Genomic DNA, 27370 nt, shown 5'->3' on the forward strand with positions numbered 1-27370 from the left:
ATATACTTTATATAAGAGCCTTGATATAATAGTAATAAAAATTTTAATGTATTATTTTTTAAAAAAATAATAAATGATGTGGGAGTATAATTAAAAGATAAATATAAAAATTATTTAATATATTATATTTTAGATCAGATAAGAGTTTTAAAAAATATCTTGTACTATGGTGAAGAGAGAATATATCAAGAAGAAGCTTTCCGTGTAATAAAAAAAAAATGCAGGACATGGCAACCGCGTAAAAAGAGGATGATGGGAAGAAAGAGTGAAAGAAAGGCAAGCAAATGTGAGGAATTTCAATTGAAAGGACTTGAATTGAAAATGGGGGCAAAAAAGAAAGCAAAATGATAAAATACTTAAAACGCTTCAAAAAGCGGCCACACCCCCTACCCTTCTATGGCGTTCCGACACCCAGAACTACCTTTTCTAGATTTGCAAGCAACTGAAGTGGGCGGTCGTGCGTTGTGCCCATGTCACCAATTGTGTTCCGTGTATGATGTGCAGTACAGTCTGAGGACCCACACCCCACTGCTCATAATCCTGTGTGTATTATTCTTTTATTCCCCATATTCATACATTATCGACTCGTGTACTCTACGTCAAAGATTTCTATTTTTTTTCCAAAATATTCAAACGGAGTCTATATTTCTGATTTTTTTTTTCTAATTTTAAAATTTTCATATTTTTTTAAAAATTACTTGTAAGTTGTAACCTAGTTATTTCTTAAAAAAAAAAAAAGACACGGCTCACGGACACACAAAAATTTTAATTTTTTAGCTAAGTAGCTGTTGATTTATGGGAATAGCCGCCTCGCCAAGAGCAGGCCACGTGTGAAGGGCTCCCAACGGCTGGATCCCACTTAGCCGAACAATTAAAAAACCTGTTACGCCTGGCCGCCTTTGGCGCCTCGTCCCCCCACTACCCAGCGGCTTCATTGCTCACGCGTGTCCTCCTACGTGAGCGTGAACACTATCATTAAATATTCATCGCCACATGCCCTTTTGTGGGTTTCGGATCACCCTGTGCTTCCTCCTACTATTCATATTCATTCTTGTCACCCACTCTAATTTGAATAATTATTTTCATAGCTGTTTTAGACATTCCGGAGCTTTTATCTGAATAACATCATCTGCTCCCAGGCATGTAAATTGTGTGAATATTAAATTAAATAAAATATCAATTCAATTCAACATTCTAAAAGTGCATAAACTTAAAACTTTCTCTTTTTTTTTATATATTTTTTTACAAAACTCAAAACTAAAATGTTACCTAAATAAATTCTTCGCATTCAACGAACGAAACTTGATAAAATAAGTACCCATTTTTAGTTTTTAGTGAATTATACAAAATTCCATTCCCTCTTTAAATATACATAGAAATATGCTTTCATTTTAAAAGGTCATATAATCATTTCATAATAAAATTGTATAGTTTCAAAGACATTAATATTAATTGTACTTTTATATAACATGTATTTTTTTTTCCCAAACTAAATTGTGTCGGTTTTACCATCTGACAGGAGGGAGACGTGACGGCAGGCAGGAATTGCGCAAGCAAGCAGTTGAACAATAATAGGTTTTTTTTTTTCCTTGAATTACTCTAAAAATATTCTTGGACCAGAATAAGTTTAAAAATAGTTTATTTTTGGATGTGAGGTGGAGCGGGATGCGTTGCGGTATTACGCGAGTGAGACATAAAGAGGAAAGAGGAAGGCGTGGGGGAAAGAAGAAGGAAGGAAGGAGGGAGGGAGGGACTCGGGAGAAACAAAAGGCGAAAGCGATACCCCTCAAGTCTCCACGGATTCCGCCGACGCACAACGTGGGTCCCACCAAAAGCGGCATTTGGCGGCACCACTCTTCTGTCTCCCCTCCTACCTCTTCCCTCCCGCGGAGGACAACGAATGGGTTGCGAGACCACCGTGTCGTTAATTATTTAATTCATTTTTCTCACAGAAGGGAGTCGGATTTAAGATTGCAGTTATTTGGACGGCAAAAGAAGTACACGTGGCCTCCACCGTATATGTTGACACGCACCCGTCAACACGGAGCTTCCCCTCCGTGGGACCCCCGTCTCTTCCCCCTCAGTCCCGTGATTTGCTTCTATCCTTTTTCCCATCCAATCCCCATCGCTGCCCCTCCCCACACCCATTCGTTGCCCCCGATTTCACATCAACGCTGCAATGCACCCTACCCCACTCTCACTCCTATTTAGATTCACCGAATAATTGAATTCACTCAATGAATAATTATCCCAGTTGGTCAAAAAATCAATAATTATCTTAATCACTTTTTCCAGATATTATTTTTCCCAAATTCAAAACAATGCTCATGATTAAAACCATTATTTATGTATGTATCCTCTCTGAAAAATTAAAATTTAATATTATATGACAACATATCTTATAAACATTTTATTGAATCAAACAATTATTATATCACATGAAACGCCCATCTTGAACCACTAATCAGATTCAAATATCACCTGTACCCACTCACTAGCAATATATTATTTTATTCTAATGACTTCTTATTCTTAGTCTCGCAAATGCCGCATTTCAATTTTTCACCACCAAACATGAAACACCCATATTACTTCACCCTATTTATTAAATGTCCGTACGATGCAGACAGCGACCATATGTAATTTGATTCATTTCTATTCCCTCGTTCCCCGTTTTATTCCTCTTCTTCCACGTTAATGTACTTGCTTTCTCCAATTTCGTTCTGGCCCGCAAAGCCATTAACTTTATAGAAAGGGCGTGTGATTTGACGTCGAAATGGGAGATCATCCGCCGGAAATCACCCATGCAAATAATTTCTGACTTAGTATTTCGTATACAGTATTTGTAAATAATTTTGTTAAAATATATCAAATTGGAATTTTCACCGTCATCAGGTTCATCTGAAACCGCAAGTTTCCGCATTCCTTCAAGATAATATCCCCCCCCCCCGGGGGGTAAACTCCTTTCAAGATAATATCTTGTGCCTGCGTGATAGTAGCACCTATGTGCGTTTGGATTTTATTTGAGAAAAATTGATTATCATGATGTTTGAATAAATTTTTAAAAATTAATTTTAATAAAATTATGGTTTGAAAAATTGGGTGTTTGGATAAAAATTTTTAAAACCAAGACTTTGGGGCCAGAACTGATTTTCTAAGTATATCCAAACAGAGCCTGAATCGTCTTAACACAAAGAGTTATGAGAAATTTATTGGACGTGCATGAAGGTTTGGCCAGTTTGGTGCAGTCCGAACCATTGATTGCAATTGATTCGCTCCTTTTATAAAATAATTAAATCACCCCCACCATCAAGATAAATATTTAAATTTAAAGTAATGGTAAAAAGAAACTACCTGGATTGGCACAACTAGGGCGGCCCACTTACAAACCCAGTAAAGATCAGACACAAGTTCGCGATTAAAAATGACCTGACGTAAAATTTGGCCGGAAACCAGCTAGGCATAGACTCCACCTATATTCATCCTCATATTAGGACTAGAATAAATATTAATGAAATCGAATGAGTTTTTTTGAAAGTTCTGGAACAGATCAAGAAAATCTTCGCCAAATGAGAAAGATAACTTCATATTGAACAGCATTTTAAAATATTGTCCTGTCAGAATATCAATTTACAAAGATGCTAGTTTTCTACACGAGTTCACGCTTGTACAAGTCCAGAAGTGCTACAGCTACGATAGTTTGATTGAGCTTTGGGTTTCTTATGCGCGACTGCGCGACTACAAAGCTTCAGGCGAATCATTATTTTTCATTCCCGGTTCAGTTCATTTCACCTGAACACGAAATGTTCCGCTAGAAAAACTAAGTCCAATTCTGGGGAAACAAAAGAAAAGAAAGTTAAATTAAACTATATCTAAACTCGAGAGGTTACAGAAAGTTAAAATGGATCCATAGATATTCGGAGCTGGTTAATTAACTTAAAAAAACAGGGGATATGAAAAAGGCCCTATTTACACCAAAGATGCAGTAATAACTAATAATTAACTTTTCTTCGGCTCTTCCCTCACATAATAGGAGATTGATGATTAGATTAGATTTAAAAAAACAAAAAATAAAAATCAGCTGGGCAGGAGAAAGCGAAATCTCAATCGTCCGATGGAGGAGCCAGGTTAAGATCAAGATTGATAGCTTTCTTAGGCTGACCATCAATGACGGAGGACGAATCGGACTCGCTTGAAGCCGCACTTCCCATTTTTGTCTTAACATCGACCGGCAACGGATATGGCTGACCCACAAACTCAGCCCTACCACCAGCAGCCGGTTCAAAATAGAAAACCGGACGCATACCTGGTACTAAACCCGCCATGCCGCCACCTCCACAACCGAACGCCATGTGGTGCGGCTGAATCGGAAGGAACGGGAACCGATCCACGACAACGCCGACATCGCAGCGGCGCGTTATATCACGCTCTGAGCCTTCTCGGCTGGAGGACTCCACGGTGCTAGTCTCGCTAGGGCTCTGGTTATTTCCGTTGAGACCGCTTTCACTGGGCAGAGGAAAGTTGGTCTTAGCCTTGGGGCCACGGAATTGCCGGGCGGCGGCGTCGTAGGCTCTTGCGGCCTCCTCCGCCGTGTCGAACGTCCCCAGCCAGACACGACTCTTCTTGCCGGGATCTCGTATTTCGGCGGCGTAACGGCCCCACGGCCTCTTGCGAACGCCCCTGTAGTGAACCTCCTTGGCATTGTTGGGCTTGCTATGCTTGATACCGAGCTTCTCCTTCACAGCCATTGTTGTGTTTCGCATGATCCAAAGAGATATAGAAAACAACCACTCGCGTATTCACAAGCTTGGGTTGTGACATGAAAGTGGTGGTTATATATAAATGTGGTACGAGAAGGCAAGGAGGCGTGATTTTCTTTCTTATTTTTTAAATTGTTTAATTTTTAATCAAGAAAAAGGGCAGAGGAATGTGATGTGTGTGAGACAGGAAAAGGGCGGGACGAGGGTGGAGTCAACCAGCGGTTTGAGAGTTTGACTGCGGGGAGAGCAGCCGCCCAAGGGTGAAAGCGAGGGGGGGGGGGAGAGATGGGTAAGGTGATGACGTGGCACGCGGGATTTTCGAGACAAGCGGCGAGGCGCTTGATGTGATGCCGGCTTTTAACCTAACGTGCCGTTATTTCGGCTCGCCTTCTGCTTTCTGCTCGCCTTTTCCGTCCACTGCGTGTATAACACTACTCTCCAAATTTTTCACATATAGTTTCAATTTTAAACTCTTTTTTTTCTTTATAAAAATTTCCAACCCGGCAACGCCTATCATCTTCTTCCCTTCAGCATGAAACCAACCTTGTTTTTTTTTTGGCCGAATGAAATCAACCTTTCGAATGATGCATTTTCAAAATACTACATCTTCTGCATTTTTAATCCACTATAGCCGGCTATATGAATTAATATGATAATTCACAAATAAATCAAAATAAAAAAGTGATTGTTTATGGTTGATTGATTATTCTCCACTCTTCATCATGAAAAAAGAATAAGCAAATTATTCGAAACATACCACTTTTGATTATAAGCAAGATGCTTATTTTTTCCTTAAATTTTCGGTGCTAAGTGAGAAGTACGATGCTTTTTTTAAAAAGGAAAAGAGAAATTAAAGAGGGGAAAGACGAGCGTGTTACACACGAAAAATAGGCAGAGTTGGTGGAGTGATTGGATTTAGTTGGATAACAAAGGACCAATTCTCACAATTGTCAGCATCCTTCGTTGCAAGCTCCTCTTTCTCTCTTCTATCTATTTCATAATTTCAGACTCGCCTTTTGAATCGTTCTTTTGGACCGACAGTTCGAGAACCGGGAGTGAACCTGACCACTTAAACAGAAACACGTGTCCTTGTCTTGCTCATGACGCGTCCTCTAAGAAGCCGGTCACGCTCTGATCATCATTTGTTTCGGTGCCTTCCATCCAATTTACGTCTTGGTCCCTTCTCTTCTCTTGCTTCTTTAACTAATCACCGTGTGCCCCCAGATCACTGACCAGCAAGCTTCCCCACGCTAATTGCAACCACGCGCGGCTGCGATGGATCTGGAGCGTGGGATTGAAAGGTGGAGTATACGGCAAAAGGGAGGAGCGTGGGAGAGATAGGGAGGCAGGCGTTGCGACGTCGTAATCGAGCTGAAATTATGCGCCAAAATAAATAAAGAGATGGATGCAAAGTTGTCATTTGTGCCTAAAATGGCAACACAGATTACGGAATTCAATTAAGGGCGGAAGTTTCCTCCTTTTTGTTTCTCGACTTTTCCATTATTTTATGACATTTTTTCCTCTTAATATTTCCTCCCCCAACGTTCGGACAATGATTGCTTGTGTCTCTTGGGACTTCAGGTTCCTGAGGGTTTATATTTATTTGCTAGTTCAAAAAGTGTTTATATTGATTTCAGGTGATTTGGCCAAAAAACAATATTTATTGCAAGAACAGTTTGGAAAAAATATATAGTTAGATCTCAAAAGATTGGGTTAATAATAATTAGATTTTTGACAATTTTTTTATTAAAATAATGAGCCACAAACGCAAACGATTGCGAACAAATGAGTCTTGATTATAAGTAAAATATTTAAGTTTTGAATATAATTTTCAATGTCAATTTATAACAGGGGCTTTTATTTGTAACTGTTTTGACTAATATCTACTACTCAGTTTTGAAGAAAATCGTCCAAGCTAATCGTGTAATCCACAGCCTTTTGCTTACAGGAAATTAGCCTTTGTCATTTGTGCTAATCCAAGCTTAGTATAGGCACGCGAGTCTATAATGAATAGTAGCACCCCCTCCCCCCCCCCCCAAACCAAGAACCTCTATTGGAAATTTTTTATCCTATTTATAAATTATTTTATTAAATTTTTATCATAACTTTTTTCACTTAATCTCTATTGAATGTAGGAAAAAATAAATATATTGTTAAAGTATACTTTTTTTATTTAAAAATATAAGACATTTTTTAAGAAGTTAGATGTTCAAAAATGTAAGTCATTTTTAATCTTTGAAAGTATAATTATTGTCTTTTTTTTAAAGTATACCTATTAATAATGACTTTATATGTATTATAGAGTATTTAATAAGAATAAATATAAAAAGATAGGATTAATTTGAAAGTATATAACTACTTTATTGGGATTAAAATTTAATTAAAAATGCTTTATATTTTTTAATGGAGGGAGTATATGTTTGACAGGGGCAATTGAAAATTATTAAATTTTTAAACAGAATTAGTAAATTCTAAGATTTTTCCCAATTTTAATAAAATATATTAAAAATATCTTATAAATAGGATCAAAAGAGCATGGGATGATATGGTAACGGCTCAATGCACCTTTTTAAAGTAAATTTAATTACTTGGTTGGAAATTATTTTATCTTTTAAGGGGAGAGAAGGCCTTGTCACTCGTAGTCACGCAAGTCTATCTTGAATTATATCAAGATGATAAAATCATTTTTGTATTCTTATAATAAATAAACAAATATCTCTCGTGTGTGTGTGTGTGTAGATAATTGAGCTGTGCAAGATGCATGTGTTAAATGCATGAGTAGAGCTGGGGAGAGTGTTGATAAAATCCAAATTAATATAATTATGACTAGAGAAGATGTGAGTAAAGTTCAATGAATGTAAGGGCGCATATAATAAATAGGCTGCCAAGCAAGCGGAAGGTAGTTGAAGTCCATTCGCGCCTCTCACCTTCCAGCGCAGACACTCTTCCTGGAAATTTTGCAGCGATGCGCGCACCGCGCCCAGTTCTGTATGAGATCTTCTTCTTTTCCTTATATGTGGCCCCACACGGCCACATTTATAATGTTCTTTAAAAAAACCTCTTTAAAATAAAAAATGGTTAATATATTTTTTTCTTGAGTAAAAGACAAATATTTTGTAAAATAAGGTTAAAGATATTGTAACCGGATTAAAACACACTTGCCTGACACAAAGGCCTGGTTTCGGAGTTTAAACTGAGATCATCCAGAGTTGTTATTAAAAATAAGAAAGAATTATATTCAAGCACTACTCAAATAAATTAATCTTAATTAAAAATTAATAACAAATTTTATTTAAAAAAAATAAGTTTATCACATCCTAACAATAACTTATTTTATATTGATCAATATTTGTAAATAATTTGCTTGATTGGTCATTGAATGTAATTATCCCTAAAAATAAAGGTTTAAACAAAGACAAAAGAAACAGAATATCATCAAATATGGTGGAAGACGATTTCCCTCCAAATCTGAGAAGGTTCAGAGTCGCCGGAGAGCATGCAAACGTCATGGGATGTGGTAGAAGCTGGTGATCTCGATGAAGAGTCTTGTCCACTTGATGGATCATTCGAGGCATTCTAGGGCAAATGATGGACCGTGAAGGTGGCGGGAGCTATTTTCCATCCAGATAACGTTCTGTGCTGCAGATCCATTTGAGAAAGATCATAACCTGAATCTGAGCAGTTTTCTTTTTCTTTGAGGAGAAACAAAGGATATTCCGACCCAAGCCAGTGGTCGAGGCGAGGAGAGAGGTCAAGCATTGTCGATATCGATCTAGTAAACCTTCTTCCTCTTTGAAATTCCTACAAATAGAAGTCTGAAAGTAGAAGCTATGATTGAGCATTTTGATGATGATCGAAAAATCAGTGATTGACCTTTTCTGATGGTTACATGTTAGAGTTGATTAAAAGGGCTAGGTGGCGGAACAACGTGACATCAAAGCAAAGTGAAGAGGCGATGGGAAAAAACTCTTCTCTGTTGGGGAGAAGGATGAGAGGTTCTCTCACTAGAGTGGGAAAAACCGAAAGTCCAAGTGGTTAATATATAATTAGACCCACTAAGCGTACTAATACTATATTTTTTTTAATAAAATGTTTACTGCTAGATTGTATAGCTAGAACATGAATAGTAATAATAAGAAAGCATTTTTTTCTCTCTAACTTCTAAGTCACTTTCAATATTTTTTATTGAAATTAAAAAAGGTTTTTTTTTTGAATTAAAAGACATGTCAAAAGACTTGAAAGTATAAAGCTTTAGTTATTCACACACTATTTGTTTAGCCCATAAATAAGTCATATATCTATTAACGAGTTTATTTAAAAATATATAAGTAAGCATTAATGTTATGAGCATCATTGATCAAGCAATCAGCCACTTTCATATTCTCACGGTTGGAATAGAAAATCTCCACTTCACTGGTGAAGAAAATTAATTTTTGTGACTTAGTAATATCTGAACATAAAGGATAATTCAAGTCCCCACTAGTTTGAAGTAAGTGGATAGCTTCAAGCAAGTTAGAATGACACTGAATTTTCTTCATGTGGTATTGCTTAGCAAGTGTAAGACCTAAATATAGCGTAGATAGTTCGACTGCAATGGGAGAACTATACCTAAGTTTATTTTGAAAAACCCAAGATTCAATTACCTCAAGCATCCTAAGAGACTCCCCTGCATGTTGCAAATCCCTGACAATACACAAAACTATCAACATCTAAGCAAAGATAGCCCTCTCATGGTGGACTCCATCTTTGTTCTCTTGTGTTTGTCCTTTGAAAGACCTTGTGCTTAAGTCTTCCATTCTCTAGCATTTCAGCTAGTTGCATTTCAGTCTTGTGTAGGATTTCCACAACTTCAAGTCATTCCCCTTTTATTGTCCCTTTCATCTACTGTTCCACAGAGACCAACAAAATAGTACAAAATGTGGTTAGACATACTTGATTGTTCTTGTTTTAGAGCCAAGATTACTCTAAATATTTCTCGTTAGCCATACTTGCAAACTAGAAGAGAAAAAAGGTTTGCATATATATGGAGTTAGTAATATATGACTACACTTGTTGGGTGACCTGACAGTCACAAAGTATGTGAATAACTATTTTCTCATTGTGACATTCAAAAGAATAATTAAAGTTTATAGAAAAACCTCTCACAACTTTGAGTGAGTTAGTGAAATTCTCTCATGGAACACTTGTCAAGAAAAGTGTTTACTGTTCAAAAAAAGGCCACTTCCACAGTTTTAGCCAAACAGGCTCTATAGGTCAATTCCCAATTCTTCAAAGAAAAAGATATATTGATTTAATGCTAAAGTTTAATTAAAGGATGCTGTCTAGCAAAAATAATCATCTTGATTTCCATTGAGTCGTTTAATCATCATAATTTTTTTCACAATCCAAAGAGGAATAAATTTAATCATCTCCCTCCAATTCCAATCACCATTGTTATGAAAAAAAGTATTCACAGAGGCTCTTGGGTCCAACAAACGATGGTTTTTATCCACATACTAGATTAGAGGTTTATTTGGAGGAGACCACAAATCCCACCAAACCTTGGCATGACATCCATTACAAATTTTCCTACAGACCAAAGAAAGTTTTAAAGGTTGTTAACTATATCTAAAAATTTCACAAATATTCAATCATTTTCTCTATGAAATCAGGAGTAGTATTCACTAGAAGCATTATTGAAAGGGAAAAAATTTGGAGATTTCATCCAACCATGAAGTTTTGATGTTTATGTTCAGTTTGCTTTAAAACTAACAAACTAATCAGGGCGCTTTAGTATTTCAGCAAACTAGATTATTTTTTGCGCCATATACAAAATTGACGATACCTGACAATTCTGGGCAGACTGTGTTCGAATCCCATCCATCGAAATGTGTAGAAAAATATCAAAATATCATTGGCACTTTAAATCCCCATAAATTGGACAAGAATTCAGCGAGTCCTTAAGCCCAGGCTTTTTAATTAATATTCTCACAACATTCAATCCCTGGGTTCAAGGACCAAAGACCCCGAAAAGAATTCCACATAGGCCTCAATGAAGGAAGTAGGCCCAGGATAGTTTGACGAGAATGCACGTAACTGGAACTGGGCTGGATAATGTTTAGTACTTCTTCTCAGTTCTCAAGAACCTTTTCGCCCAACCATGTGGTCCAGCTGTCAAAAAGGACATGCCACTTGTATAACACAAGGAAACTCTAGCACCAACCTGTCCATACGACGTGTTGTTAATAGGTAGCTTTAGAAGCTTGGGGCATATTTCCTCCTCTACATCTTCACAGCATATCTAAACAGTTCACAGAGATAAGCCATTTTCACTCTGTCTCTCTCTCTCTCTCTCTCTCTCTCTCTGTGTCTATAACTGTTCCGTGCAAACACATTCACAGAGAAGATGCCGATTGATGGATCATGTAAGTGGCATTTCCAGGCGAACCAAGAGCTGATCGCAGCATCTTCGCTCTCTGTACGAAACACGGTCATCACTTTGGAAAGTTTAAGCAAAGAAGATAAAAGGCCGACCATCCCTCTCGGCCATGGTGACCCTACAGCCTTCCCCGGCTTCCAAACCACCGTCGCGGCAGAAGACGCCATCGTCGATGCCGTCAGGTCTGCGAAATACAGTAGCTATTGCAAAAGCCTCCAAGGTCTTCTTCCGGCAAGAAGGTAGCGTAGCTTGATTCTCTCCCATGCACGGCCGTTTTCTGTGTTTCCTTTTTCCATTCTACTTCTATCAACAAATCTTTTGTAACCCTAGAGCACCGAAGCTTGAAGAACGATGATCTCACTTACTTTTCAAGCTTTGATATAGAAATTAAAGACACAAAGATACAAACACAAAAGCTAGCGCAACGCATGTAGGATGCAAGAGCGTTGTTGGTTCAATTCTCTATTTTAATATATGCCTTTTTTTTTTTATCAATACTTTAATATATGCCTTGACTGAAATCAAACTCAGTCTAACTCATAAGTATAGTGATTATTTAGCAAAGACCGACTCTGCTTATTAAGTGATTGAACAACCCCTTTAACATGAATAAATGAAGACATGAAAATGATTTTTTTATTGTATTTTTATAGCCGCTACGTCATTAATTTTATAACAGAATCTCGGTGTGCAGATAAATATGTTAAAAAAAAAAAGTTACGTCAAAGTGTTAAAATTGTTTATCCATAAGCTGATATTAGATTATTAACTATAAATTAATGAAAATTTAATTAAAATATATGAAAAACTACATAAACACAGGGATGGTTAAAAAGTATTTACAAATTATCATTTATCAATAAAATCTTTAAATTGGCGGTGAGATTTGATCCATAATGCAATATTGTAAGTTGTAAATCAAATTCTTATAAATTGAACTGATATTTGTTGGTGATGTATTCACTTAAATGCGACAGAAATGATATGTTTGTCACATTAATTTTTGGTGAAAGTTGCTCTAACTTTTTAAGTATATAGATTAGTTAACTACCTTGACTATAAACGCTACATAAAGTCTCTTTTTTTTCTTCACCCCAAAGGGCTTTCCCTCCCGATATTTTTTCCCCCCGGGCCAGCCTGCAATTGCCAAGTTGAAGAGTGTAAATAACATTTTCATCTTTCTGAAGCCTAACATTTTGTCCCGTAATACGACACATTTTTAACAAATTTACATCCTAATAAATTAGTAACTGGCATTTATACTTACATTTTTTTTTTCATGTTTACTATTATTTAATAAGTTATCTCAATTAAAAAGTCTAATTAATTACATCACTAATTAAGATTTTTTTAAAAAAATTGTATTAATTATGCTTTGTGAAGTTTACCTAATATTTTTTAGTATGATATTGATCAGAGGAGTAACATAGTTGGACAAAGGAAAAATTTCAGTCAGCCTTCTTAACCAACATAATTTAAGTCAACTCTCAAAATTCTAAAATTTTACGGTACATTTAGAGGGCTGAAATGAAATTAAAATACTGACTTTATTGTATCTGGTGAACGTAAGTGTATAAATAACTTGTGTAAGGAAAAATGAATAATTGATATAAATGAAATAAAAATTATAAATTCATAATGGTGTTATATTATTAATAAGAATTACAAATTTTACTTGTGTTAACTGTTCATTTTCTTTACATGAACAATTCATGTGCCTAACATTATTAGAATAATAATGTCATTTGAATAATCTTTTTAATTTCATTTCAATTTATGCAGTAAAATATCAACATTTTTGAAGATTGATTGAAATTATGTCAAGTCAAGCGAGTTCTCTTGCACATAATTCATCCTTAATAAATTTAAGGATTTATCTCAAGTTAAAAAGTGTAGGTGTTTGTGAAATATTACCCCGTCAGGCGTTATGAAAGGAAAATAAAAGAAAGAAAAAAAAAGCATGCATGGTTTTTTTTCAACCCCAACGGAAAAAAAAAAAAAAAAAAAAGAACCCTTGTGCTTGAAACTCCAACGAATTAACAAAAACGATGCAGGGCAGTAGCAGAATACCTCTCGCGAGATCTGCCATACAAGCTATCACCAGACCATGTATTTCTTACAGCCGGATGCAAGCAAGCCATTGAATACATTACAGCAGTCCTAGCCCGCCCTAATGCCAACATTTTGCTTCCGAGACCTGGCTTCCCTGACTACAATGCTCATGCTGCGCTTTGCCATATCGAGATTCGCATATTTGATCTTCTACCGGAAAAGGGTTGGGAGGTTGACCTTGAAGCTGTTGAAGCTGTGGCAGATGACAATACTGTCGCTATGGTCATCATAAACCCTGGCAATCCTTGCGGAAATGTTTATACTCGCCTGCATTTGATGAAGGTACCACTCGGATTCATAGCCTTTTGATTCTTAAAGCGGATATGGAAAAATGGTCTAACTGTTGATATGACATAACGACTAATGTTGAGATTACATTTGTGGCATGCAGTTTCTGAATTTGACCAATCTTATTTATATCGAACTATTGGTTTTTTGTCATGATGCTGAGAGACTTGACAGAGGAGGATGTTTGCCATAATCATTACAAAAACTTATTCTGTATGTTAAGACTTGAGAGTCTTAACTCTCAAGATTGAAGATACATACATGCAAGTATCATTCAATCAGTACATCATTAGCCAGATGCTTGATGCTCTCTCCCCTGATTAAATATGGTCATATTTTTCAAGTCAGACATCATGTATTATCTATTTTTCAACCTCTGAACATCATTCATGGAATCCTAGATGTTGATGCAAATGAATATGTTCCATTCATTAGGTGGCAGAGGCTGCTAGAAAGCTTGGGATCATTGTAATTGCTGATGAAGTTTATGCTCATCTCAACTTTGGGGAAAATCCTTTTGTTCCAATGGGGGCTTTTGCATCAATTGCTCCTGTCGTCACGCTTGGATCTATATCCAAGAGATGGCTCGTTCCTGGCTGGAGAATCGGTTGGCTTGTTACAAATGATCCTAATGACATCCTAAGAAAAACGGGGGTAATGTCTTCTATGAGGACCTTATACATCTATTCATAGGTGGCTTAGAAAAACTTCTCGATGATCATCTGTGGTGAGCTGCACTGATTTTCTTTACTTCCTTGAATTGAATTCATTTGTATTTTTTAGGTGGTCGAAAGTTTAAAATGTTGTAAAATCAATACATCTGAACCTGCCACTTTCATTCAGGTTTGTAACTTTCATGTTTTGATGTGATATCTAGTTTCACATGCCTATTTGCTAGGGCCATATATAGAGCAAGCGGGATCCCTTTTGCAATTAAGAGTAAAATTACCTGTCCGACATCTTTACTTTGTTTTATTTCTCATGAATGATGAATCAATGTCTTATATTATTGGTTTTGGTCTTACATTTCCTGATGTTATAGGAATAACAGTTTTTTCTTCTATTTTTCTTCTTTTAAATAAAACAGGGAGCACTTCCTGATATCCTTATAAAGACAAAGGTGGAATTCTTTGCTAAGATTATTAGGATCTTGAGGGACACTGCTGGCATATGCTATGCCAAAATCAAAGAGATACCTTGTTTCACCTGCCCATACAAGCCACAGGGAGCAATGTTTATGACTGTACATGTCTACATCATTATGTTTGTTGTTTTATATATAGTTTATTGTATTTCCTTCTAAAGTCACCAGAAAAATGAGATTTACGAATTTCATTCCCAGGTAAAACTAAACCTAGCACTTCTGGAAGGAATTCATGATGATACGGAGTTCTGTGTGAAGCTGGCCAGGGAGGAATCTGTCGTCGTTTTACCAGGCATGAATTTAAGTTACATCTTAGTTTCCTGTGACCTATTTCTTCTCAAGTTTCTGCAAGTAAAGTACACGTGTGATCTCTGAGTAGTGTATATATAACATGCTCATGTATTGCAGGCATGGCAGTTGGATTAAAGAACTGGCTACGCATAACTTATGCTGTTGAACCTTCAGCACTTGAAGAGGGCCTTGAGAGGATTAGAGTATTCTGCCAAAGGCACTCCAAGAAGTGATTTGGACTGATCTCATTCAATTGCAGTATCAACTATGAATCAATATACAAAAGAGCTTAACAGAAAAGGACGTCGTTGGTGTGATCAGTGACCAACAGCATTTCGTTGGATCACAGATTATCATTTGCGTTAGCTGGCACTGCTTGTTCTTCATATTTAAGAACTGAGAGTTCAAGAGGAATTCTTTAATATGTGTTTTGCTCAAGCATTGGCTTTGGTATGTTTTGCTGATAGGCCGGTTTGTTTTGTTGTTTTGTTTCTTAGTTTGCTGATATAGGTTGTACTTAGGATGCTTAATGGTTTCTTAGCTCCTTTTGCTTTCTCGTCTTAATTGCTGTAATTAGTGAGTGTAATCTGTTTTTTCAATATTAATAAAATGGACTTTTGCTTGGCCATGAGGGGGAAAATTGGCGTTTGAAATGGTTGGACCGAAGAAAAGCATGAAGAAATAAGATAGATTGAGTTTTATTGTTTTTTTTTTTTTTTCACACTAACTGGTATATTATCGTGTGTTCAGTTTGCTGCTTTTTCATTTTTGTACCTTACCAGTGAAACTTTGTGATGAATAGTTCTGATAATTAGTTGTAACAATGATTTATTAGGCTAAATATTCATTTTTAATTTTTTTATCTACTTGAAATGATTTTATATAAGACGGAAAAAAATTCGTTTTTCATTGCTTCCAAAACTATACGTATTTGTTGAGCTACATTTTCCTGGGATAACAAGGTCACGGAGAAATCATACAGAAAGGGGGGGGGGGGGGAGACAAATCCGAAATAGAAATATTTACAGGCAATGGGAGTGTTCAGAATCCTAAAATTAGCGTTCAATTAATAACTTTATATGAGCAAGCTAATCAATCTCCAATTTTCTTGATAGTGCGTTGATTGAAGGATGATATTGGAAATAATTCCTTTGAATAAGACCAGTGGCTTTTATATTCGAGTCTTCATTTTATATTTTATATTATTGATTGTTAACATCAATGTATAGTTAAGCTGATACTTCTAATTATAAAGTATCCAATGCATGCTGATGCAAAGCGACATGCAAGTCAAATACCAAGCCATGCCGTGTGAATAAAGTGGGAAATTATCATCTCCGTCAATTGTAAATAATTTTCTTTCAATTATATTTTGTAATAATATAATATCTATCATATTTAATGAACTTTTTAATAAGTTATATTATTCAGTGGCAGGTTATAAAATGATGATTTACTTCTTAAATCTCATATAATAGAGGAGAATCAATTATTCTCTTTGTCAATATTGCAAGACACTTTTCTTGAAATATCATGTTAAAAAATATGAAATACATGAGTCTTTTAGGGCACTGTTAACAAAACATCTTATTAAATGAAGGTAGATATAGAAAGATTGTTTAATTTTAAAGCTATTAACTAACTTATTGAGTATACAATTTAGTTAAAAGTAGGTTATAATTCTGAACGAAATGAGTATTAATTAAGCGAGTTTGATATGGTGGAAGCAATGGACAGAGGCTGGCGTTGGAGGATCCTTCAGCTTGGTCTTTGATAATTTTCGCAACCTGCCTGTGAGTCTCATTTCCTGACTTATAAAAATGTACTTTTAGAAATCTCCTCTGCCTCTTATGCTATGCCCTCAAAATCAGCATACTGAGATGGGCTTCAGTTAATGGGCTTGGGCTTGATTCAGTTTACCGGCAAGTGGGTCTTCATGAAGCCGTAGTCCAATTGAGCCCTGTAATGACTACACGTTTTTTTTTTGGAGAACAAATGACCACAACTACAAGTTTGCTAAATTGAAAGAGATTTTTGCTCTCCGTAAAAATTATTAAAAAAAATATTTTACTTATTAACATGAGGTGTTTAGTGTTCTTTGAAAGAGAGTATAGGGATAATAATGCATGTTAACCCTATAAAAAAATATTGAGAAAAGTACACCTAGGTTTTATGAAAAAAAAATTTATTATCAAGAGATATCATGAAATTTATAAAGTATTTTTAAATTTTAAATCTTGCACGTTTATAATTTGATAACAGGCATTTATAACTTGTTATTTACAAGTTGCAAATATCTGTTGTCAAATTATAAATACCATTTATCAAGTTATAAATGTATAAAATTTAAAAATTGAGAGTATTTTATGAATTTAATAAAATTTCTTGATAATAAATTATCATAGGTGTAATTTTTCTAAAAATGTTCTCAGAGGTGAAATCCATTTATAAAAAAAAGGGAATGCGTCAGAACTTTGAAACGAGGCAGCTACAAATGGGAACTGGATCTCCTCAGTGGTCAAATTTGATCCGTTCAAATGGTCCAAATCTGACCAATACACTCATCATACGGCTATTATAAATATATCTAAATAATTTATTTTTAAATAATAAAAAAATATATTTTAAAATATTATGTATGTGTAAAAATAAGTAAATAGACTTAGCCTATTTATATAAATAAGTCTAATTATAAATTTAAGTATATTTTTTTTTAAACCAATCATACGAAAATTTAAACAGAACATGTTATATATTTCTACAAGCGAGGTTTAACTTATTTAACAAAAATTTAATTATATTAAAATAAATAAATTTGTAGATATATACAGTCTGTCTTGTTAAATTTTAATGTGATCTGTTTAACAAAAAAAATCATGTTTAAATTTATAATTAAACTTATTTTTATGAATAGATTAAGTCTATTTATTTAAAATTTAGCTTCATACATTGATATTTTTATTTTAAAAATATTATTTATATATATTTTTTTAATAATCATGTGATACGTGCATTGATTAGATTTTGATTATTTAAATGAAACAGATTTGAACGTTGAGTGACGTTGACAGTTTGGCCGCTGAGAGGATCTGCCGATCTGATACCTGCAAACGGCAAAATAGATTGCCCACTCAGAATAGTTGCGGCACATGCAGCCATCGCCGTCCAATCGAAAGTCAGACGGCACATATTTCTTGTTTTTTCTTTGATTTTTTACTAAAATGTTATCAGATACTTCTTTTTTGAAACAGGACAAACATTATTGAAATTTAAAAGCTAAAGCAATGAAACGAAAGGTTACAAAATCCCAAATAAGCTGGTTCGTTTGTTTTGCTGTGAGTTGTCCCTGCTTTTCCTAGTAGATACCTTCTCAGTTTTTTTTTTTTTTTTTGGATAAAGAAAGAAAGCAACAAGAAAGTACTGAAACAAAAAAAAAAGAAAAAAGAAAAAGAGCATAAGGAGGCCTCAAAGAGCCTGGAGCATCAAGACCTGTCTGGACATTATAGAACCCTGGAGGTGCGGCCAAAGATCTCTTTGCCAACGCATCAGCTTCATCATAGATTCACGAGGAATCTTTTGAACAACGACATGCCAATCTCTCGCCAACAATTCTCGAATTTCTGAGATTTCTCTCCAATGCTCATGCAACTCGAAATTCCCCCCTTGAGAAAGATCAACTCGACATTCCCTTCGAAACTGATACCTTCTCAGCTTTGACGCTTGGGAGAATGATCCATTTAAATTAAGTTTTAACTAATTTTAAAGTGTTAAATTTTAAAAATTTATAAATTTAAATTTAACTTTTATAATTTTATTATGATAAATTTATAACCTATTTTTTAAATTTTAATATATGTGGAGAATTAAAAATTTATTTTTCTATTTAAATTTAAAGAACAAGTTGTAAATTCATCATAAGAAAGTTGTAAATTTCATAGCCAAACTTGCAAATTTTTAGAGTTTGATATTTTAAAATTAATTTAAATATAATTTAAATTAATTGATCATCTATCTATCAATCTCCCTTAAAACAATGAGAATTTCGTTTTAGGACTATGCTTGGTATATATTTTCTAATTACACTCAAATATCTCTAAAATAACATTACAAGTTTGGAAGATTGATATGAAATTAAGTTTCATGGCAAAATAACATTATTACCCCTAATGTTTAAACAAAAATAAATAGCATATGAGAGAAGGCATAACTTAACAAGCAATATGAGGCAATTTACAAGTACTATTAGACATGCTACAAGTGATATTAGTAATTTAATAAATTATTGATAATTTTACATAGGATGAATATTGCACAAGTAATATTCCAACATTAACAAGTAATGTAAGTGAATTTATAAGTAAAATTTCACAATTCACAAACAAAATTAAGGAGATTTACATTAATTTGAAGACAAGTACATGATTAGACTTTACAAGGCATTTTACTTATGAAGTTAGTAATTAAACAAGTTACATAGTTAGGTATTTGACAAATAATATTATGAACTTGACAAATAATGTAAGGCATTACAAGTAATATTAGAGTTCTACAAGTAATGTTAGTAATTTAATAAGTCATAAATAATTTTACATAAATTGAATATTGCACAAGTAATATTCCAATCTTAACAAGTAACATAAGAGAATTTACAAATGATATTTCATAATTTATAAGTGATCAAGGGAATTTATATTAATTTGAAGATGAATACATTATCAAACTTTACAAAACATTTTACTCATGAAGTTATACAAGCTAGTGATTACACATTTTAGGTATTTAACAAGTAATATTACAGACTTGAAAAGCAACATAAGGCAATTGACAATTAATATTAGACTTTCTATAAGTGATGTCGGTAACTTAAGTCCAACCAATCCGAATTACCGACTCTACGTTAAACTCTACTCATTTTATTTATATCTATTTTTAACTTTAAAGCTTTTCAAATCATATTAGTTATTACTTTTTTGCTTTAAAATGCTCGTAGGTATGTTTTATAAGTCCTAAATATCTAATAAGTAAAATTTTCATCCCAACACATTTAAAATAAAATTCAAGTGGTTATAATTTATTCTCTAAATTCATCTTTAATTTATAAACTGTTCTAGACAGGTTTAAAAATAATCTTTACGGTTCTTAGAATTATTAAAAGTTATATAAAATTCTTTAAAATTATTTTCTATCATTCCAAAATAGTTCTAAAGTCACCGTTCAATGTCTTTATCCAGACTTAGGATCTCTCTTTAATTTTAAATTCACCTAAATTTAGTGATATTAGATAGAATGAAAAATTATAGGACACTTACTTGATATTAGAAAGTTTCAACCCACACTTAAAATATCTAAAATGTGGCTTTTCTAAAATTTTCCTCGCTTGCAACTCGCTCTCTCTTTCTTCAATTGTTCTCGGCCGCCGCGCAAGGGCTTGGGACGCTTGCTGAAGGTGAACAAAGGGTACTCATAACAATACCCTTGCATCACCAAAGACCAAGCCAATTGGTTTCAACATACATTACTATTGTTGCTGTTGTAGTTTTCTTATCTTTTCCTTTTATTTTTAAACTATTTATTTTTTTCCGTTTTCATTTGCTTATTTTCTTGTTTTCTTTCTTTCCTTTTCTCTTCTTTCTTATTTTCTCTTTTCTCTCATATACATATACATACATACATACATACATACATACATACATACATACATACATACATACATATATATATATATATATATCAGAGTTTTTTTTTACTTTCTAACCATTTTTACAATAAATCCTATATATAATCAAAATTCTTTAAAAATAAAAAAATAAATCTTAACTATATTTGGGCTCAATATAATTTAAATAATATTCAAATAAATATAATCTTTTAAATAAAAAAATTAAGATCATATTTATTTAATCCCACTCGATTTTTATGAATTTTTCTTTTCTTGAAAATATGTTTTGAAATTAAATCCTTAATATTTATCTCATTTTGAGCAAATTCTCCTTACTTAAATACTTACATGGTAAATTGAAATTTTTAATCCCACTCAAATTTTAAATTTTATTTAAGACTCTAATAAAAGAGTTTAATATTAAAATTTAAATTCTTTTATATTATCTAATTAAAAAATTTAAAATTTATGGATCTCAAATGTAATATTTTAAATTTAAATTCCTAACCTAAATTTATTATCCACTCATTCAAATTAAAATACAACCTAAAGCCTTTGCTTGTTCGAGTTATTTGATGAAAAGACGACAACATGAGGAGACAAGATTCATTAACACTTGATTTTTATCACGCACGGATATTTTATTTGACATATTCTGGAGATGCTGGGTTACATTTTATATTAAGCTTAATTCGCCGCATTTGTTTTCATTATCTTTCACCACTAGTGAACACAAGTCGCCGGCGATATCCATCACCACTCCGAGCAGTGATCTCTCTCTCTCTCTCTCTCTCTCTCTCTCTACATGTACACATATGTATATCATCCATGCACATAATCAAGCAGGGGGAGCAATAGTAAAGGGGAAGAAGGAGAACTCAAGCTGATATAACTGGAAATTAAAGAAGATGGAGGCTAATGGATCGAGCAAGTGGCGTTTCCAGGCCAACCAAGATCTGATCGAAGCGTCTTCCCGATCCGTACGAAAAATTGTCGTCACTCTGATGGAAAGTCTCGGCAAAGAAGATACAAGGCCGGCCATCCCTCTCGGCCACGGCGACCCTTCCGTGTTCCCCTACTTCCGAACCACCGTTGTGGCGGAAGACGCCGTCGTCGACGCTATTAGGTCTGGGAATTACAATAGCTATTGCACAGACCTCCAAGGTGTTCTTCCGGCGAGAAGGTAAAGGAGTTTTGCACGACCCTTTTCGGTATGTTTTCTCTTCCGTTCCATAAATTTCTGGAATCCTATAATTACCAAAGGTTGAAGAGCACCGAAACAGAAAACTTGAAGAACGGCGATCAGTGATCACTTATTATTTTCTAGAGGAGGCATAGAGACGCAAATATGCAAACAGAGGGACCTAACATCGGTCTCGTGCTCATCGCGAGATCTAGACCGATTTATATTATCATTTAAACCCATTTGAATTTGGGCTTTGATCAAACATCTTCACGTGAAGTACAAAAATTTCCTAAATTTCCAAATCTATTCTAAAAATTTTTCAGATTAATCTACATTGGCCTGAATTAACACTCTACTTGCAAGGAGCTTGGTTTTTGAGGGGCAATATATTTTGTTATTTTATTTGAAAACATAGTATCACTCCATGACCATGGTTTTTTGCCAGTTTTATTTTTGCATTTGGGATTTATGCCCAAATATTTGGGTCTCTGCCACCTTTTTTTTTTTAGAAATTCTCTTCCACTTTACTATGTCACAATTTTTATTGAATCTACCAATCAGACTAATAGTAATACTGCCTCTACCCATTTTATAAGATACTCGATTTAGTTTTATTTTTTTTAAAAAAAATATTACATGGACTTTGACTAATTTTTTATAAAATCCAAAAATCAACGAAGCACAAGTGCTTGAAATATTTAATGCATCGTGTTAAGCATGCCATAACTGTCGCATTAAAAATCAACATCAAATCACTATAATTTTTTTTTTTAAAAAAACTACAATCATCAATCTTTATAATTTTATCGTGTTTTGTTTTAAATTTTTATAATTTTTTTAGTATTTGCAGTCAGTTTTAAAAAGATTATACTGGATGACATTTACTTTTCAAATATCTATAGTTTTAGTTTTTTTTTAATATTTTTAGTTCTTAAATAATTGAAAATACTAAAAAAAATTATAAAAACAAAAAGCAAAACCTGATAAAATTATATGGATCAAAAATTTTATTTTTTAAAATCTTATCTTATATAATTGTGTAGTATATCAGATTACTATATATTTATACTTGAATCTACAATAATCTGCCATTTATTTTTTCAACAAAATTTATATATTGACATTTGCTTTTTAAATTTTTATCCATGAAAAAATTATGCAGAGCCCGCACAAATAAAATACGTTTAGGACCTATAATAAAAAAAATAGTGATATATATAAGATTTATAGTAAAAATAATAAGCATAAGACTTGCAATAAAATTATAAATTTAATTTAGATAAAAAGGAAGGAATTATACGTGCAATTAGTGAATTTACCAAAAAAATAAATTTAATTTATGCAGAGATACTCATCCTAGAATAATACACTAAAATAAACCCTCAAAACATGGAAAGGAAACGCGAGAGCTCAGATCCTTCTTATTAGATATGTTTGAGATTCGAAACATAGCATGTCTCTATTGAGGAATTTAATTGATATTTCTGCATTAATCAACCGACCAGATATTCCCAAGATTTTCATTTCTTCCGATTATTTGGAAATTCTTTTGCTTCTCGTTGAGTTACGCAACCCTTTTCTTCCCCAGAAGTTCTACCTTTTCAATTTTAGTTGGCCCAACTTTATCTTGCAAATTTCTAGTACAGATTTGCATTTAACATTTCCATCTTTCTAAAGCCTAATACGTTGATTGCACAACAAAACTTATGCTTAAGCCTAAAAAAAAAAAAATTGTGATTAAAAGTCCAACAAATTAACAAGAACAATACAGGGCAGTAGCAGAAGACCTCTCACAAGATCTGCCATACAAGCTATCACCAGAGGACGTGTTTCTTACGTCTGGATGCAAGCAAGCTATTGAACACATTACAGCCGTGCTAGCTTGCCCTAATGCCAACATTTTGCTTCCAAGACCTGGCTTCCCGGACTATGAAGCTCATGCTATGTTTTATCATTTGGAGTTTCGCCTATTTGATCTTTTACCAGACAAGGGTTGGGAGGTTGATCTTGAAGCTGTTGAAGCTCTTGCAGATGACAATACCGTGGCTATGGTCATCATAAACCCTGGCAATCCTTGCGGAAATGTTTACACTTACCAGCATTTGATGAAGGTAATACTCGGTTTCATAGGCTTTTCATTCTTAAAATGGATAAGGAGAAATGGTCTAACTGTTGGTATAACATAACAAATAATAATTTGCAGATTACATGTGGCACTTTCTTAATCTGACTAATCTCGTTTAAAATTGAACCAATTGTGTGTTTTTTTACAGTCTCAATCCGTTTGCTAAGACTTGAGATCAGTCCCGAGTGAACCATATATATAAATGCAAGCATCACCCAAATCAATATATTATTAGCCAAATATAATGCTTAATTCACGCTAAGCCCCTGCTTAACTGTGGTCATATTATTCAATTCACGCTTATATTTACTTCTGCCTTGAGTTGCGTGCCACCATATTCGAGACAACATTCATGGAGCACAAAGGATACTAAATTTTAATGCAAATGTTTATATATGTTCATTTACTCATCATCATTCATTAGGTGGCAGAGACCGCGAGAAAGCTTGGGATCATGGTAATTTCTGATGAAGCTTATGCTCGCCTCAACTTTGGGGCAAATCCTTTTGTTCCAATGGGAACTTTTGCATCAGTTGCTCCTGTCATCACACTTGGATCTATATCCAAGAGATGGCTCGTTCCTGGTTGGAGACTCGGCTGGCTTGTTAAAAATGATCCTCATGGCATCCTAGCAAAATCTGGGGTACTGTCTCTTTCTCTATGTGCACCTTACTTCTAGTTGCATGGCTTGGAAAAACATCTCAGTGACCCTTATGGTTGAGCTGTACTAATTTTTTCTTCTTCTTTGAGTTGATTTTTTTTGCATTTTTAGGTGGTCGAAAGTTTAAAATCTTATCGAGTCATGACATCTGATGCTGCCACTTTTCTTCAGGTTCGTGACTTGCTAGCTTGTATCATATCTTTTCTTTGTTTTAAATCTCACGAATGATGAATCTTTGTCTCATTTTATGAGTGTTGGTCTTATCCAAGTTCAACTAAGTAAGTACACATTGATTGGATAGATGTTAATGGTTTGACTACATGACAAATCATACATGACAAATCATGACACAACACTAGTGTGTGTCTATGTTTTTCCGCTAGAACAAAAAAAAAAAGTTTTTTTACAACAATTAAAAAATAGTTTTTACATTGGTTTTAAAGACGAAGTTGATACAGGAAAATGATTTTTTACATCAATTAAAAATCTTTCTCCATCAAGTGCAACCCACCCGAGTTTCTACTTCGGTTTTGAGGGCAACCGATGTAGAAAGTTTTTGATAATTACAAAAATACTGCCATCCTTACTTTCTACATCGTTTGCCTTCCAATCGATGTAGAAAGTGCCCTATAAATTTTTCATTTTGTACTAGTATCCATTCCTTGAGTCTTTGTCTCCTTTGTTTAGGTTTGCCATGTTTATTTCCTGATGTTATGGGAATGACAGTTCCTTCTTCTGCATTTCTTGTGTCAAATAAAATAGGGAGCATTTCCTGAAATGATTGAAAAGACAAAGGAGGAATTCTTTTGTAAGATTCTCAAGAATCTTAGAGTCAATGTTGACATATGCTATGACAAAATCAAAGGGATACCTTACTTGATCTGCCCATACAAGCCCGAAGGATCAATGTTTATGCTTGTACGTGCCTACTAGCTACTTTGTTATGCTCCCTTATAATTTAATGTATTTCCTTCTCAAGTCACTAGAAAAATGATATTTACAAATCACACCCACAGGTAAAACTAAACCTAGCACTCTTGGATGGAATCCGTGATGATATGGACTTTTGTGAGAAGCTGGCCAGAGAGGAATCTGTCATCGTTTTACCAGGCATGAATTCCAATTCTTAATTTTTTCCTCCTTAATTTGCTGGAAGTTAAGTACACGTGTCCATGGGCACTATATATAAATTTAACAAGCTTAAGTATTAAATTATGCTAGGCGTGGCCGTGGGATTAAAGAACTGGTTACGGATAACTTTTGCTATTGAGCCTTCAGCACTTGAGGAAGGCCTTGAGAGGATTATAGTCTTCTGCCACAGGCATTCCAAGAGGTGATTTGGAACCCATTCAATTGCAGCTTCAATGTGCGTGTGTGTGAAAGAACTTAATATATAAAAGCCCTTCCCTATGATGTGGGATGTAAAATATGATTATCATAAAAAAGGGCGTTGGTGTGATGTGTGAACAGTGAACACCATTGCGTTGGATCACAGATTATCATTTTATATATTTGCTCGAGTTGTAAGGTTTATGTTAGAATTAAATTATGCGTTTGAAATTGTTGGAGAAAAAAAAAAAGCTTGCAGAAATAAGATTATTTGATTTTTGTTGTTTTTTTACTGACTAGAATTTTGTCATGTGTTTATGTCTGTTCTACAATCACATTTTAAGTTTTTACCTTACGAATGAAACTTTTTTTGAGTGAAAGGGAAAACTGTCATTATTACAAAACTGTATAGAGACATACAAGAGGAAATGCCAAAACTTTACAGACAAGAGACCAATTACATCATGGACTTAAGGTCAGAAGAATCTTTAAAAGTATGGTTAACTAAGAGTTTGTTTGGTTTCTGTTCTATTTTTTTATTTTAAAAAAATTTGTAATATAATTTTTAAATTTTTAAAAATAAAACAAGATGGAAATATATTTGGTCGTGTTAATTTAAAAATAGTTTTAAAATTAAAAAATAGGCAGACAATGATGGTTGTAGGTAGTTAATGATGGTGGTTTATCATAAAAATTGGTCAAACTAATTATATTTTTCAATATTTAAATATAATATGTTTTGAAAATGGGAAAAATAAAATGAAAACAACTTAAAGATGTTTTTACTTTTAAAAATAAAATATGAGAAAAATTATAAAAATAATTAAATCCAAAACCATTATTTAAATGAGTATTTTCATTTTTTTAAAAAAAATATAAAAGAGTTTTTGAAAACATAAACCAAAACAAGTCCTAGAACTCTAATTTGCACAAGGAAAGAATTTACAGAGTAAGATAGAGAGTATGGTGGTGGTGTAGTAGTGATTGACAAGGTTGGCATTAGATAGGGTCCTTCAGCTTGGTTTTTGATAAGTGAGTTACTGTACAAATTTATTTTCAAAGTTTCAGCCAGGCACACCTCATATGCCAAAGTATTTTTTGTGCAATTTCTTCCTAATGTTTTTCATTTTAGTACAATCTCGCCCCACCGTCACCTTTTGATTGTTTTTAGATTTTTTAGATGAGATTTCTAGTTTTTAGATTTTGGGTCTTAGATGAGATTATGATTTTGTTGGGCAATGAAAATGGCCGGAGCAAGAGAAATGCTTCAATTTTGTTTCAATTGTTTCGTCTTCTTCATGACATGCTGAAGTTTTAATATTTTTTATTTCCAATCTTCAATTCTTTTTGGATTTTATCGTGAACGAGGGAGATGGGAGAGAGGGAGAAGGGTGTGC

At 33.9% G+C, this 27370-nt stretch overlaps 3 protein-coding genes across 5 annotated transcripts; 2 read left to right on the top strand and 1 right to left on the bottom strand.

The window, feature by feature from the left end:
* Nucleotides 1-3830: 3830 nt before the first annotated feature.
* Nucleotides 3831-4900, bottom strand: LOC129313009 (ethylene-responsive transcription factor 4). The gene has a single exon (XM_054955825.1). The coding sequence runs from the start codon at nucleotides 4761-4763 to the stop codon at nucleotides 4104-4106; it is 660 nt and encodes a 219-aa protein (XP_054811800.1). The 5' UTR covers nucleotides 4764-4900; the 3' UTR covers nucleotides 3831-4103.
* Nucleotides 4901-11048: 6148 nt separating this feature from the next.
* LOC129313792 (tyrosine aminotransferase-like) lies at nucleotides 11049-15639 on the top strand. Of its 3 annotated transcripts, none has more exons than XM_054957185.1 (7): nucleotides 11049-11417; nucleotides 13233-13572; nucleotides 14014-14267; nucleotides 14397-14421; nucleotides 14666-14821; nucleotides 14921-15014; nucleotides 15131-15639. In XM_054957185.1, the coding sequence occupies exons 1-7, from the start codon at nucleotides 11146-11148 to the stop codon at nucleotides 15244-15246; spliced, it is 1257 nt and encodes a 418-aa protein (XP_054813160.1). In that variant the 5' UTR covers nucleotides 11049-11145; the 3' UTR covers nucleotides 15247-15639. The 3 variants fall into 3 exon arrangements, with proteins under 3 accessions (XP_054813160.1, XP_054813158.1, XP_054813159.1); XM_054957183.1 differs by having other exon boundaries at nucleotides 14014-14232; nucleotides 14362-14421; XM_054957184.1 differs by lacking the exon at nucleotides 14397-14421 and having other exon boundaries at nucleotides 14014-14232.
* Nucleotides 15640-21382: 5743 nt separating this feature from the next.
* Nucleotides 21383-26175, top strand: LOC129312928 (S-alkyl-thiohydroximate lyase SUR1-like). The gene is made up of 7 exons (XM_054955722.1): nucleotides 21383-21855; nucleotides 23630-23969; nucleotides 24408-24626; nucleotides 24756-24815; nucleotides 25407-25562; nucleotides 25661-25754; nucleotides 25866-26175. Exons 1-7 carry the CDS (start codon nucleotides 21581-21583, stop codon nucleotides 25979-25981), a joined length of 1260 nt encoding a protein of 419 aa, XP_054811697.1. The 5' UTR covers nucleotides 21383-21580; the 3' UTR covers nucleotides 25982-26175.
* Nucleotides 26176-27370: the final 1195 nt, after the last annotated feature.

Source organism: Prosopis cineraria, unplaced genomic scaffold (genome assembly GCF_029017545.1).
Source record: "Prosopis cineraria cultivar Desert tree isolate PC_DT_omini unplaced genomic scaffold, ASM2901754v1 PC6, whole genome shotgun sequence".
NCBI lineage: Eukaryota > Viridiplantae > Streptophyta > Magnoliopsida > Fabales > Fabaceae > Prosopis > Prosopis cineraria.

Coding starts and splice junctions, on each gene's coding strand:
- LOC129313009 (XM_054955825.1), bottom strand. CDS start 4,763: ATGCGAAACACAACAATGGCTGTGAAGGAGAAGCTCGGTATCAAGCAT.
- LOC129313792 (XM_054957185.1), top strand. CDS start 11,146: ATGCCGATTGATGGATCATGTAAGTGGCATTTCCAGGCGAACCAAGAG. Junction 14,422..14,665: donor AACCTGCCACTTTCATTCAG/GTTTGTAACTTT, acceptor TAAATAAAACAG/GGAGCACTTCCTGATATCCT. Junction 14,822..14,920: donor AGGGAGCAATGTTTATGACT/GTACATGTCTAC, acceptor TTTCATTCCCAG/GTAAAACTAAACCTAGCACT.
- LOC129312928 (XM_054955722.1), top strand. CDS start 21,581: ATGGAGGCTAATGGATCGAGCAAGTGGCGTTTCCAGGCCAACCAAGAT. Junction 21,856..23,629: donor GGTGTTCTTCCGGCGAGAAG/GTAAAGGAGTTT, acceptor AGAACAATACAG/GGCAGTAGCAGAAGACCTCT. Junction 23,970..24,407: donor CTTACCAGCATTTGATGAAG/GTAATACTCGGT, acceptor ATCATTCATTAG/GTGGCAGAGACCGCGAGAAA.